The 15,897-nt window shown below is 48.3% G+C and overlaps 1 protein-coding gene across 1 annotated transcript in view; it reads left to right on the top strand.

Annotated features, from left to right (window-relative positions):
* rtcb (RNA 2',3'-cyclic phosphate and 5'-OH ligase) overlaps window positions 1-15,897 on the top strand; it is a gene marked incomplete in the record, with an annotated part of 55,901 nt that overhangs the window by 26,159 nt on the left and 13,845 nt on the right. The window contains 3 exon segments of the mRNA XM_032511878.1: window positions 1,110-1,180; window positions 1,287-1,443; window positions 15,629-15,785. Coding sequence (XP_032367769.1) covers window positions 1,110-1,180; window positions 1,287-1,443; window positions 15,629-15,785 — 385 coding nt within the window.

Genomic DNA, 15,897 nt, shown 5'->3' with positions numbered 1-15,897 from the left:
ACGGCTAGTGGGACACTACACAATGCGTGTCCGACAACAGGTTATGAAGCTGCGGCTCCCCCCGTGATGATAACCAACAAGTTCGATCACCGGCCACTCTTTAGTTAAATATGTAATAATCCTCGTTATAAGTTCAACATGAAACAGACATCTCCACAACACCAAATCACCACCAGACTCCGATGTAAATAGATCCGCCTACACTTTTCACGCATCGTACAAACACACTCTTAAGGGTTTTGTCCTTCAAAGGGGACAGAACTAAATTAAAACTACCAAAAGCCTTCTTGTGGTTCATCTTTCCACTTGTTTCCAACAATCACACACTCGTGGTCTGGTTGCTAATACTCCCCTTAAGATTCCAACCACGCCTGGCCACCTTTTACATGCTGGAGTAATTGCTGGGGGGATGCCTAGCATCTATCCCGCATCACACTGAAAAAGAGCGGCTTCACATATTCATATTTCACGGCCGTAAAGGTGTTGGTGGGAGAGCTAATGCATACCACGCTCGAATACAGATCACTCCGGGCTAAAAAGTACTCGCGATTATTTTACAGGGATCCAGATGGAGTAGGCGAGATATGCGCTCTTATACTCGCTACAAAACAGTTATAGGTGATTTTATACACCTGGCGTCTGTGGCGAATATGCTGGCTCTATACATGCTAAAACGTATTGATTATTTACATGGATAACTCTGGTGAGATATGCTTCTTCTATACATGCGAAAAGTAGTGATTATTTACAATGGAGTCTGGTGGAGATATGCTGCTCAGACATGCTAAAATTAGTGTCGATCCTTATGATTTGTAGCATGGTACAGTACGGCTCCTGGGGAAGTACGTGAAAACATCCGCAGCGAGCGGTGCTCATTACTCGACTCTACCAAGGGAAGTAGAAGAGTCGTGGCGGTCACATATAGTCCCTAAGTGAGCTGGTGGAGGATATGCTAGTCTCGTACACACGGCAAAAGGGTGATCGTGGGGGGTCGCAATGTAATGTTAGACCAGTCATGGAGTCTGGTGGAGAAATGGACCAGCGTTTTAAACTGACTGTGTTTTAATGGATCCACAAAGTCCAGCGGGAGGTCTCCCAGACGTTCACGGTCTGGTCGGATTTGCGATCGGAAACATGGCCGCCTTCGACATGAGCAACCCCGACGCCGTGGTGTCTCCAGGTACGAGACACATTACTATTATTCCTCAGACAAACGCAAGAAAAAAAGTAATAAATATTACCAGAAGATAAGTCCCTGCACCACGCTGTGATTGCTGTTCCTGCAGGCGGCGTCGGGTTCGACATTAACTGCGGCGTCCGTCTGCTGAGGACGAACCTGGACGAGGGGGACGTCCAGCCGGTGAAGGAGCAGCTGGCCCAGGCGCTGTTCGACCACATCCCCGTGGGGGTCGGGTCCAAGGGAGTCATCCCCATGGGGGCCAAGTAAGGAGCCAGCTCAGGACCTCGACGTAGAGCCCCACCGATACCAATACCGATATCTGGTTATTTAAAAAGCCGATATGCTGTATACTATATTAAGAAAAAAAATCCAGAAACATGTTACAAAACAAACAGATTTCCCAACATTAGTTATTTATGAGTTCTCACTAAAATAATATGATAATAATATTGTGTTTTAATTGTCACAACAGAACATCAAAATATATTAAAGTTCTGATAAATAAAATGTAGAAAAATACAAACTTAAGACATTAAACTTAAAAATATTCAGTGTTGTCAACAGGGACGATGTAGAGCGTCCTCTGGTGGCAGACTATGCAACATCAACACTAAAAGGGACGTTGTAGAAGCGTCCTCTGTTGACAGACTATGCAACACCATCACTAACAGGACGTTGTAGAGCGTCCTCTGTGGAGACAACTACTGCAACTCCATCACTACAGGACGTTTAGAGCGTCCTCTGTGGACAGACTATGCAACGACCCACTACAGGGACGTTGTAGAGCGTCCTCTTGTGTGGACAGACTATGCACACACCATCACTAACAGGGACGTTGTAGAGCGTCTCTGGGGGACAGACATGCAACACCATCCAACATGGACGTTGTAGAGCGTCCTCTGGTGACAGACTATGCACACCATCACTAACAGGACGTTGTAGAGCGTCCTCTGGTGGACAGACCTATGCCAACGCCTCACTAACAGGGACTTGTAGAGCGTCCTCTGGTGGACAGACTATGCAACGCCATCACTAACAGGGACGTTGTAGAGCGTCCTCTGGTGGACAGACTATGCAACACCACACTAACAGGGACAGTTGGAGCGTCCTCTGGGGACAGACTATGCAACCCATCACTAACAGGGACGTTGTAGACGTCCTCTGGTGGACAGACTATGCAACGCCATCACTAACAGGCATTTAGAGCGTCCTCTGTGAACAACTAGCAACGCCTACTACAGGGACGTTGTAGAGCGTCCTCTGGTGAGCCAGACATGCACGCCATCACCAACAGGCGATTGTAGAGCGTCCTCTGTTGGACAGCCTAGTCAACGCCATCACTAACAGGGACGTTGTAGACCGTTCCGCTGTGGACAGACTATGCAACCCATCACTAACAGGGACGTTGTAGAGCTCCTCTGGTGGACGAACTATCACGCCATCAGTAACAGGCGTGTAGAGCGTCCTCGGATGGACAGACTTGCAGACTATCTTTTTTTAAATCGCCGTTATAAATACCGATATTTCGCGGAAATGCCTGATATCGCGATATATCGGTCGGAGCTCTACTCTGGGGCGAGTGGCTCGGCTAGTAACGTTCCGTGGTAACTGGCCATCAGCACCGTGGGCTGAGAGCTGCGTTGTGTGTTCGTGACCTGGAGGAGGCTCTGGAGATGGGAGTTGGACTGGTCCCTGAGGGAGGGCTACGCCTGGCCGAGGACAAGGACACTGCGAGGAGTAGCGGCCGCATGCTGCATGGCCGACCCCCAACAAGGTGTCCTCCAAGGCCAAGAAGAGAGGCTCCTGCCGCAGGTATCCCAAGCAGCCCCGGGGGCAGGGCTCTGTTTACACAGTCTCTATTTACACATGCCTCTATTTACACTGTCTCTGTTTACACATGTCTCTTTTTACACATGTCTCTGTTTAACACATGTCCTCTGTTTACACATGTCTCTGTTTCACACATTCCTCTGTGTTACACATGCCTCTATTTACACATGTCTCTGTTTACACATGTCTTTATTTACACATGTCTCTATTTACAACATGCTCTATTTTCCACATGCTTTTTACACATTTCTTTATTTACACATGTCTCTGTTACACATCTCTTTACATTTTCACATGTCTTTATTTACCGTCTTTATTTACCCATGTCTATATTTACACATGTCTAGTTATTTACACATTCTCTGTTTACACATCTCTTTATTACACACCATGTCTCTATGTTTACACATAGTCTTTATTTACACAGCCCTATGTTTCACATATCTTTATTTACACTTATTCCACGCCTCTATGTTTACACATAGTCACTTTTATTTACCCCTAGTTACACAATATCTTTTATTTACGCACCCTCTATGTTTACACATATCTTTATTTACACAGCTCTCTAATTTACACATTCTTTATTTCACCCTCTCTATTTACACATGTCCTTATTTTAACCATACAACAACAAGCCTCTCTATTTACCGCATGTTCATATTTTTACACGCCTCTATGTTTACACTATCTTTATTTACACTGCTCTATGTTTACACCTATCCCTCTCTATTTACACATGTCTTTATTTACAGCCCTCTATTTTACACATATCTTAACTTTACACGCCTCTATATTTACACATGTCTTTTTTCACGCCTTTTATTGACACCTCTTTATTTTATTATATCAAATACCATCTAGCAGCTACACTGCTAACAGCTAGCGCGTAACCATAGATTGTCTGAGATGAAAACGCTCATTGTTGTTTGTTGCGTCAGCGGCCTGGTCATGCTGTAAAGGACATATTTATTATTATATAATATTACCTTTGATGTCTGTTAAAGTCACAAAGGCTCTAACAATGCCCGGTTTTTTGTCTCAGGTCTACACGTAGCTGCAGCTGCTCGTGTTTCCTGACTCAGTCAGGTCTAGAGCGATCTAGATTAATTTAAAATCTCCTTTACACTTGTCAATGGAAGTGAACCGCGATGTCTGGTAGGACCGGGCATTGGACCAGACAGTCTGGTATGACCGGGCTAGTGGCACCAAGTCTGGTAGCGACCAGGCTAGGCCGGCTATGGAGGCCAGAGTCTGGTAGGACCGGGTGCTAGTGGACCAAGAGTCTGTAGAACCGGGCCTAGTGGACAGAAGTCTGGTAGGACCGTGCTAGCTGCGGGTCGGACGGAAGAGTCTGGGGGTAGACCGCGGGCTATTGGACCCAGAGTCTGGTAGGGTACAGTGACCATAGTCTGGGAGGAAGTGGGACCCAGTACTGGTAGGACCAGAGTCTGCTAGGGACCAGGCTAAGGGACCTCCGGGACTGATTAGACCGGTCTGTTGGACGGGGCGATGACGAGTCTGGATAGGACCAAGGGGGCCCGGGCTAGTGGAGACCAAGAGAACACTTGGAAGTAGGACCAGGGCCTAGTGGGGGGGTAAGACCAGAAATTCCTGGTAGGAAACCTGTGCTGTAGTGGTACCAGAGGTCTGGTATGCCCGGGGCCTATGTGGAGGCCCAAGGGGTGCTGGTGGGGGGGACGCGGAGGGCTAGTGGACCGCGAGTCGCGTGGTAGGAACCCGAAGATCTTGAGTAGAGACCGGGAGCTATGGCCAGAGTCTGGTAGGAGAACCGGAGCTAGTGGGACCAATAGAACCGGTAGACGGGGCATCACAATCAGGTCCCCGTGGGAGGTAAGGCGACAACCGGGGAGTAGGACCGCTCCTGGGACTAGATGAGACGGCAAGGGGTCCGGTTAGGGACTGGGCAATAGTGGAAACCAGAGAGTCGCCGGTAGGAAGACTGTGCGGTAGTGGAGCTCACAGAAGTCTGGGGTAGGGAACCCGAGGAGCTAGAAATGCCCCGATTCCGGTTGTAGGAGCACGGGCTAGGGAACGCAGAGTTCCTGGTAGGAAAACCAGAGTCTGGTAGGACCGGACTAGTGGCCAGAGTCTGGTAGGACCGGGCTAGTGACCAGAGTCCTGTTTAGACGTGCAGTGTAAACCAGAGTCCGGTAGGACCGGGCTAGTGGACAAGAGTCGGTAGGACCTGGGCTAGTGACACCGCCGGTATGACTGGGCTAGGACCAGAGTTTGGTAGAAACCCGGTGCTAACCGGACCATAGAATCTGGTGACCCAGAGTCCGTTAGGACTGGGTAGGGCAAGAGTCGGGTATGAGGACCGGGCTAAGGGAACAGAGACCTTGGTTATCCGGCTTAGTGGACCATAGTCTGCGTATTACCGGCTAGATGTACCAGAGTCTTGTATGACCCCGGGCTGTGGGAACCGGGGAGGGTGCTGGGTTGCAGGGGTGAAAAGCCAGAAGCTAGGGTGGACCAGAGGGGGTGCTGTTAAAGAAACAAAGCAAGTCTGGTACGGCACAACGGGCTAGTGTACGACCAAAAGAGGGTCTGTGGGACCGGGCTGTACGAGAACCAAGCGAGTACACCCGGGTAGGCCTTTGGTGCTAATGCCAGAGTCCGTTAGGGACCGGGCATAGTTGGCCCTGAGTACACGTAGGACCGGTGCTAGAGGAGCCAGGTTCACGGAGGGACGTGCTATGACCTAGTCCCGGATAGGACTTGGCTAGTGGACCAGAGTCTGTAGACGCGCGCTACTTGACCAGGCGGACTGAGGACTCGGTGCTAGTGGACCGGAAGTCTGGTAGGGAACCGGGCCCTAGATAGTGGACCCAGAGTCTGTGTAGGGAACAGAGCTCTGGTTAGGTCGACCGGCCTTGTGGACGCAGAGTCTTGTAGGACCTGGTGCTAGGGACCAAGTCCGTTAGGACCGTCGGCGTAGTGGACCAGAGTCCGGTAGGACGAGGGTAGGTAGACGGGAGTCCGGTAAGGCACACCCGGGCTGTGACCAGAGCCGGTAGGACACTGGGCTAGGGTAAACACCGAGTCTGGTAGACCCAGGGTAAACGGACCAAGTCCATGGTTTAAAACAAAGGACCAAGTCCGGTAGGACCGTGCTCAAACTAGGGTGGGACAACAGAGGGACAATGGTAGGACCCTGCTAGTGGGACCAGTGTCCGGTAGTACGCGAGTCTAACGGACCAAACCTGGGCTAGGTTTGCAAACGACGTGGTTCACCGTGTTGGCCAGCCTGGGACTCGGGGAGCAGGAAACCAAACACTGGAGGCTGGCAGGAGTCCGTTGGGTTGTGACGAGGATTCTACACTGCCTAACGCCGCGACAAGGGAAGATGGGCAGATCGAGACCCACATCCATGTGTGTTTGATGAATCCACAGCGGCAGCCGGGGGCTGGGCACCAGTCGCCCGCCACAGGTAGGTGTGTGTTATGTGCAGGTGTATATTGGCTGTGTGCTATATGCGTGTATATGTGTATGGTGTATTATGCTTGTATATTTGTGGGTTGTATATATGGTGTATAGGTGTGTGTGTGTAAGTAATGACGTGTGTACACTTGCGTGTAATATATGTGTGTGGTATTATGCGTTCTAGTCTGTGTGTTGTGATAGCTGGCGAGTGTATATGTGTGAGATGGATATATGCGTGGTATGTGGTGTGTATATACTGGTGGGAGGTATTGGTGGGTATAACATCGTGTTATAGTCCGGATGATACCACGGCCCTGACCCGACGTTACCGGAGGGCGTCCAGAACGGGGGCCGCGCCGGTTCTAACAGATTTGTTTAGAAAGGATGCTCTGGTTCGGGTCGGGTTCGGCGTCACTCAATCGCAAACATTTTGCATGTTAAAACAGCTGATTATGGCGGTACGAATCGCTTGTTGCCCCGGATGGGTGGTCAAATATGATGCGCTCATCGGTTACAGTTCCGAATGCCTCCGTACACCTGCTTAATAAAAGCGGCTTTTCCACACCAACAAACGTACATGTTGGTCATTAGTATGATAAACAATTCGATTTTAACTGTGTCGAGGGCTCGGAGATCGGAAGTTTGCGGGGAAGGATAGACTGCTCTGTCGGACGGCTGGGCGCAGTGGGCTTTGGACAGAAAAATCCGGGCCGCGAGTAAGTCCGCACATCTAGTGTTATCTATGGGGGTATTGAATTATATGCCAGAAGAAGGTACCTGTTGCATGTATGTTGAATAGTATCGTTGGGGTGACTATGGGGCACTGCTGTATATAATAATTATGGTTATATGACTCAGTGTATATGCATGTCGTTTTAGTACTGTGGGTCGGTCATGCCGGTCTCTAGTGAATGATGTTACGATTGCCTTCTATGTGGCGTAGATGTATAATGACAGAATGTCTATGTATTGATGTAATGATGCAATGTCCCTTTGTAATGTGTATGTGGCGTGTCCTACTGTGTTGTATATGCCTAGTCTTTGTATGTGTATATGCAATTAGTCCTATGTGTGTGTATAATCGGTCTATGTGTGCTGTATAATTCTACACAGAAGGTCCTAATTGTATGTAATAATCATGTCAATGATATGTGTACGATGCATGTCTACGTGTGGGATATGGTGATGTAAGCGGGGTGATTGTGTATGATGGATTAAGCTCATGTACATATGACATCTACAATGCACTAAGAAAGAACCACTAAATTCCATCACATCTCTCTCTCTCTGCAGGAAGAATCTCTCTCGTCTCTCTCTTCTCTCGCTCTCTCTCTCGTCAACAAAAAAGGGCCAAAAAGGAACATACAATTCAGTCATCATTCGCCATATCGACAAATCCAAATGCAGATCCTCATTGCATCAACGAAAATCTCTCTCAGTCTCTCTACGAATCGAATTTGGGCCAAGAAACGCGTACGGTGATATGCCAAATGGAAGGACTAGGCACAAATGACAGAAAAGAGACACGCGTGGATCGTGACCAAACGACGACGGCAGCTGGCGTGTCACTGCCCGCATCATGTCCCCGGAGAAAGGCCAAGGAACAACAACTGAAGGTGCATGGCGGCGGACCGTACAAACGCCTGGGATCAAAGCCGCATCGTAATCCATGGACACTTCCTACAAAACCCGCCAGGTAACAACAGAAAACCGGCCGAGCATCATAAGAGGACGATGGAGGGGGGGTTACACTCTGGTTAACTTTATGTTCTAGTGACCATTTAGATTGGACTCCGCTACAATTCATCATGACAAGCTTTAGAGGGGTTACTAAGTAATACATTAGGTCTCTATTTAACTTTAGAAGTTACACCACTACATATCATCCTGACATCTTTATTACTAGTTTACTTTAGTTACTATTTACGTTAGGTAATAAACTAGTTAAACTTTAGTGTACTCTCGCTAAAATTCAGGCTGACCGACTTTAGTTGACTAGTTACTTTAAGGTTAGCATAAGTTAACTTAAATATTCACTCCAACATACAGTCCATGACTGAGCAGCTTGTGACAGTAATACTAAGTGTACATTTAGTTACTCCGCTATACAGTAACCTAGAACAATTACCGACTACGGTCCTCTGAATGTCATTGATCAGTGAGATTATGATGTCCCTCATCCGCTGAGATGAATGAGGCATCATACAATCCGAGACTCTGAAGATAAGGATGTGAGTGTCAATACTGGGCACTGAAGAGTAAAAATGATGAATTTCATACAGCTCTGAGAGGATGATGAATCACTAGATCAGACTGAGATTGAGTGATGAATCCACAGATGAAATACGTCATGCATAGTGAGAGATATGTCAATCATATCAGCTAGACGAGGGAATGATGTGCAATAATTCGACACATTCCAGCAAAGTGATGAATAGTACAATCGAATCAAAAGCGAGAGGATGCCATGTAACAAGATAGTGGTCACTAGTACATTTTACAAACTAGCACAGTTAGAACAATCGTGGTCTGAGATACAATGAAAGAACTAAATACTGGTATAGTGCCTCGTAAGGTATCTTTCCCAGGGACCTTGCTCGTAAAAGGTGTATTAACGCAAAGCAAACTGGGACGGAGCCGTGTTCGTACTCATTGCGGGACCTAGCCACGAAGACGTCGCACGATACTACAGAAAAAATGTTTCGCAACAAAACAGTCCGCCAAAGTCGAGGAAAACACATGGTGGACGGGAAGGAACAAATGAAGTACTGGCATTGGGGAAAAACTGGCAATGCTAGACTGCGAACACCTGCCAGCACCGGGAGGAGGCCAAAATCCACCCGAGACCTGTCCCCCCCCACCCGGCAAAAGAAAGCCAAACCTCATCCCCGTAAAAAACGTACCAGGTACACTTCTATAGACTAAACTACTTTTTAGGCAGTGTATCAAGCCAGCATATCTCCACCAGACTCAACCAATGTAAATAAATCAACTCTTTATTAGCGTGTATGAGCATCATATCTCCACCAGGACTCCATGTAGAATAATCACGGGCTTTGTAGCAGTGGTATAGAGAGCAATCTCCACCCGACCCTGGTGGGCCTGTAAATAAGGGGTCACTACTTTTAGCGTGTAAGAGGCAGCCTATGCTCGGCACCAGACTCGCATTGTAGGAGGATACGGTCCACTGCTATTGTAGCATTGATAGAGCAGCCTAGGTCTGCCCCGCGCGCGTAACCATGTGCCTAATCACTGCACTTTTGCGTGTATAGAGCAGCAGAGTCTCCACCAGACTCCATGTAAAGGATAGGTGCCTCCTTTTAGCAGTGTTTAGAGGCAGCACATCTCCACCGATCCAGTCATAATCCTGACTGGAATTTATAGTGTATAGCGTGTAAGAGCAGCACATCTCCTACCAGACTCCATGTATATAATACTACTTTTAGCGGGTGTAATAGAGCGTCAGCATATCATACCACCATACTCCATGTAAAGTAATCACTCTTTTGGCGATGTATAGAGCAGCACATCTCCACCAGACTCCATGGGTGAAATGATCACTACTTGTTCCGTGTATAGAGCACATGTCTGCGCAGCTGTAAGCTGGTTGAATAGAGTTATTGGTCAACCAGACCAGATGGTGCTTGGTTGGTCGCCAGTGGAAAGATGAACCGAAGATGGCTGGTAGGGTGCTGTCCACTTTACACAGGGTAAGAGTGTGTTGGGGTGGTGGTTCATGTGAAAAGGTGAGTGATTATTGGTTGTACATGGGAGGTCTGGTGGTTTTGTGACGGTGATCTTGATTGATAGAGCCTAAAAGGATCTTCTCTTTACGAAAAGGGCGAGTCTCTTTAGGGTATCCTTTCATATGTGTGTCACACACGTTAGAATAATAATCTCAGTCTGTCAAGCGTCAAGCAACACAACTAGTATTGGATACGATGCTGACGGTGATCGTTAATAACAACCTTCAAAAATAGCTGGGGCAGCCACTGTAAATAATGTTTCAAACCTTACCCACGTCCAAAAACAGTGGACAAAACCGATCTCATTTAACGGCCTTCCAGTAGGAGGGCGGTTAAGAGGAATCACCTGGTGTGTGGTTTGAATGTTTTGGGTCCAAGCTCACGGGGTCAGCCGGGGGTTTGATCGGGAAGGGACGATGGAACCTGCAGCTGACGTCCTCACCGGGACGAACAAGGCATACGGAGACATTCGCAGGGGCCCCCCCCCCAAAAAAAGGAGAAAAAACCGAAAAAAAAAAAAGCCCCGCCGGAAAGCGGCCCCCTCGGCGACGGCACCCACACGCCCCACACCACCCCCCGCCCCGCCGGCCACGGTGTCTCGGAGACGGTAGCGGTCTTTATAGGTTACTTCACGGGAAAAACCGTCTGCAGGATTCACTCCAAACAACAGAACCTGTAGATACTGCACACATCCGCCTTCAAAAGATGGTACACCCCTACGCACTGTACACTGCCACTTACACACTGTGGGCATCATGGTTTTACCACTGCACACACTGCAGCACTGTACACTGCCCACTTGACAAGCTGACACGCTGTGCACATTACACTGCCACTTAACACAACTGCCATCGTACACACTGGCACACACTAGCCAACTGTCACTGACCCCTGGTACCTACACCTTGAACCGGCATTTACAGCGGCACCTTACGACTGTGCCCGACTTCCACCACCCACTGTACCCCGTACCACTTACACTTCACCTTACACTGCACACGTTACACTGCGCCTTACAGCAACCCACTGTGCACACTTACACACTGCACACTTGGTCACACAACACACTTACACACTACCCCTGCACGTACAGCACTACGGCAGCACGGTATTACACACTAGCACACTTCACACTAGCCCGCCTAATAACACTGCACACAATGATCACACACACTGCACAATAAACACTGCACACTTACAAACACACTTAAACAACCCTTTACCCTGCCTTACACACTCACACTTGCACTACACACTGCACCTTATCACTACACTTACACTAAGGCAGCCTTACACTGCACCCTGCACACGTTACACACGACCGCTTACCGCTGCAACTTACACACGTACACACTTACAGCTGCACACTTAGCGACACTGCCCAACTTAACACGAGACCTGCACCTTACACTGCACACTTGGACACTAACCACTACCGCTGCAACTGCATCACTACTACACTGCACACTGAACACAATCTTACACACTGCACACGGTTACACGGCAACACTTACAGAACACTTACACCGGCGGCACAGCTTACAAACCTGCAAGCAACAGGATAGACACTGTTCGGGGGGGCAACCTTACTACAAGTAGGGCAGCGACACATACACGGCCCCCTTACCCTCAGACACTGGCACACCGTTACACACTTACACTGCACAGGGCTTACAGCCCTGACACACTTAAACAGGCACACTTACAGCACTGCACACTTAGACTACAGGCACGGGTCACACTTACACACTTACACACTGCCAATACACATCTCCAGCCCACTTACACACGCACAAACTTCACTGACCACTGCACACTGACACACTAATCCACACTTGCAACACTTTACACACTTACACTGCAGCACTTACACCTGCAACACTTACTGCACATTTAACACTGCACCTAAGACCCAGCCCCCCCACCCCCGGAAAGCCAAATTACACCTGCACATTTACGCACATGCACATGTTAACTGTGTAAAACTTTTTGAACTTCTCAGTGAAACCAAGAATAAGGTAAGTTTGAAAAATCCTAAGAAACCGTCACTCAAGTTGCTAGAAATCGGTTGGCAGTATAGCCGGGTTTGGGTGATTGTTTCCGCTGTGATCTTGTTTCAGTTCCGCGCGATGTCCCCGGGGCCAGTCCGCGCAGGAACCTGGCTTGGCCAGGACGTCGCTGGCCAAGGGCTGACAGGACCGCGTGCACCAGGGGGGCATCGCCCATCCTTGATGTATAATAGTCGGGCCAGAGGGGTGAAGGAAACAAATGAGGAGGGATATGCAGGGTGGGAGGAGGGTAAAAGAGAGTCTACTAGGGGGAAGGGCGGAAAGGAGGGTGAGAGAGTCCGTCAATAACCAACATGAGATATGCGCAAAGTAGTGGGACCTTTCCTTGATACAGCAAGATAAAAAAAGCAGTGAAAAAGGTAAAGGTTAGATACCATAGGGGTATGAGGTAAGTGGAAACCGTCTAATATCTCATAGGTGATCTAGAAACAGGAGAATGGGTACAAAGCGCCGGGTTGATTTGACTTCCAGTAAGAAAACGGAGGCTGTCAAGAAATGTTAAATAGACCATGCAACACAAAAGTAACACAGGGACATAAGATCGGTCAACTAGAGAAATGGCATCAAGATGGTGTGATCTGCAGGTAAAGTATCAAATCAGAAGCTAAGAAACTAGGGTTCCATCGGGGAAAGCTAGTCATAGGTTTCCTGACTACAACTCGGGGCTGAAAATCCCCACTGGATAGATGCCACACGTGTCACTGATTAAATAACGACTATGGCTAGCCAGGTACCCACGGTTGCATCTACTCGGTGAATCATCAGGTGACCAATAGAGTATGGTATAACGAAGAACTTATAACAGGCTACTCTTTAAGCCGGTCCCATATACACACCGGTCCCCTTTATGAGCGTCTAACATCCTAGAGCCGCTCGCATCCGTATCTGTATAATATAAGCCGGGGCAAGGATTCAATAAAGACCTGGCTCTAGTTCTGTTCGCCAAATTATGAGCAGGACGGGAAGAATCTAGACGCGGTTCATCCTTGATTAGGGGTGTATAACGAAATCGGTAGCTATACCTGGCTCTCTTCTGTAAAGTTATATGGGAGTGAGTCCTAAGAACCTGCTCGGTAAGCGTCTAGATCGAGCATTAATAGATTGGGGTCTAATGAAGAGCGGCTCTATCTGTCAGGTTCAATAGAGCGTCCATCTAATACCGTGGCCACATTCTACAGGTAGATTCATAGAGAAAGAAAAATGGTACCAGGCTAAAAGAACTATGGTAACTAGAAAAGAAGAAAAGAGGGAAATGAAAGGAAAGGATGCCTAGGACACTGCTCTAAGCTGGAAGAGGTGTAGACTCAGAGCTAAGAACATCTTGAATATATTAAAGAAAATTAGTCAGGTATACAGAAGAAAAGTTAAGGAAATCTAAATCCACTAGAAAATGTGGATAAATACGAAGGGAGAAGATTTGAAGGCAATATGTGGACCACTAAGAATCGAATAAACAAGCAAGAACAGAATCGGGGGGGACAAATACCACCGGGGACTAATACGCATCTTTCTGAATATGGGTGTACATGGTAACACCTGACTGATCTAATACGAGAATAGGGTAAATAGCTTAGTCAGATAAAAGAGATGTGAAAATAAAGGAAGAAATACGCAAAATCTGGATCACATAACAGAGAATCTGGTCCAAACCGCGCCGGTCGACTACCAGACTCTGGTCCAACTAGGCTGTTCCCTCATGTGTGGTCCTCCATGGGTGGATTTTCCTCATTTATGTCCTCCATGTTTAACTCCTCATTTCGCCCTCATGTTTTCCTCATGGTTGGGCCCATCATGGAGGTGTGTCGCTCGATGTTGATACCCCCATAGGGGTGTATTGGTTGATTGTGTTCCCGCAGTGTTGTGCTGGGCGCGGCCAGGTGGTGAGTGACAACGGCCATGGGGGGGTATTGTCCCCGAATGGGGATGTGTGCACCCGGGGGGCGGGGGGGGTGTGCGCCGTGGGGGGCGGGGGGGGGGGGGGGTGTGGGAGGTGGGTGGGGGGGGGGGGGTGGGGGGGGGGGGACCCGTCGGGAAAGAAGGGGGGGGGGGGGGGGAGGGTGTTTGCCTCCATGTTGGGGGGGGGTTACGCCGCAAACAATAAAAGCGGGGAAATGAACGGAAGTGTAGAAGGGAGCGGAAGAATACAAGAAGGAAACACCGTAGTGTAGTGGGGTAGCACACCCATGAGGATTGGCCAAGAACTACCAACGAACCCAAATAAAGGTATTAATAGGGTGTAACTGAGTACCCCATGGTTATTGCACTCAGCCTGGTGACCTCGGGTCCATATAAGATTCAAGACCTCTCGATGGTATTACGTGCCCCTCAGTCTCATGATAAGAAACACATCGGGGGGATGCCATGGTGTAACACAAAGGCGAAACCGCAAATGTATATATGGTACATGCCACGTGCCGTCAGGGTGTCTCTAGTTCACGCATTGATAAGGGGAAGGAGGGTCACAACTCAGTAGAAAGGTATACATGAGAATAGCCGGGCGAACAATAGAAAAAAGTCATGTGGGGTGTTTAAGGATAAGAGATGTGATAATCAGTACGCCCAACAAATAACATGGCAACATAATATGAAAAAATATCTGCGGCAGCCACATACGGCCTCCTACGACAGTCTTGGTCTTAAACTGCGCACGCTTGGTGTCCACTAGCACTCCGGTCGTGTAGCGGTATTAGCCGTTAATTTTTTGGGTCGGTTATTCGGGTAGTTGGTATTCCGCTATTGGTAAACAACATGGGAAAGTGTTGTTGAAAATGTGTTGAGTAAAGTTACACTATTAACCAGTCTGATGATTATCATCAACATCCTTTTACTGCCTATGATTTTTAGGGGTCTCATATTCCTCATTTGGGTGCGTCTACTTTAAAAAATCTAGACGCGAAGGACATTAGGGGGTGGGATGAGGCATTTCCTATAGCCATTGAGTTTTATTGACCATCAATTCCAAAATAATCAACTAGCGTACAAGTTATACGTTCAGGGTAGTAGATACGTATTGTTCGAGCAACCAGAAGGGGGGACCAAAAAAACGTGAAAAACAAGTTTAACAAGACGTTTAAGAATTAAAAAAGGCACCTACCAATAGCCCAAGCCTCGATTTTGATCCATCTTAGCTGCAACGCCATCAGTAACAGGGACGTTGTAGAGCGTCCTCTGGTGGACAGACTATGCAGACTATCTTTTTCTTTAAATCTGCCGTTATAAATACCGATATTTCGGGAAATGCCTGATATCGGCCGATATATCGGTCGGGCTCTACTCTGGGCGATGGCTCGGCTAGTAACGTTGCCGTGGTAACTGCCATCAGAGCACCGTGGCTGAGAGCTGCGTGTTGTGTTCAGGGACCTGGAGGAGGCTCTGGAGATGGGAGTGGACTGGTCCCTGAGGGAGGGCTACGCCTGGGCCGAGGACAAGGAGCACTGCGAGGAGTACGGCCGCATGCTGCAGGCCGACCCCAACAAGGTGTCCTCCAAGGCCAAGAAGAGAGGCCTGCCGCAGGTATCCCAGCAGCCCCGGGGGCAGGGGCTCTGTTTACACATGTCTCTATTTACACATGCCTCTATTTACACATGTCTCTGTTTACACATGTCTCTGTTTACACATGTCTCTG

Source organism: Etheostoma spectabile, unplaced genomic scaffold, assembly GCF_008692095.1.
Source record: "Etheostoma spectabile isolate EspeVRDwgs_2016 unplaced genomic scaffold, UIUC_Espe_1.0 scaffold502, whole genome shotgun sequence".
NCBI lineage: Eukaryota > Metazoa > Chordata > Actinopteri > Perciformes > Percidae > Etheostoma > Etheostoma spectabile.
The sequence above is the reverse complement of the archived record's forward strand: the minus strand, read 5'-3'. Positions and strand labels throughout refer to the sequence as shown.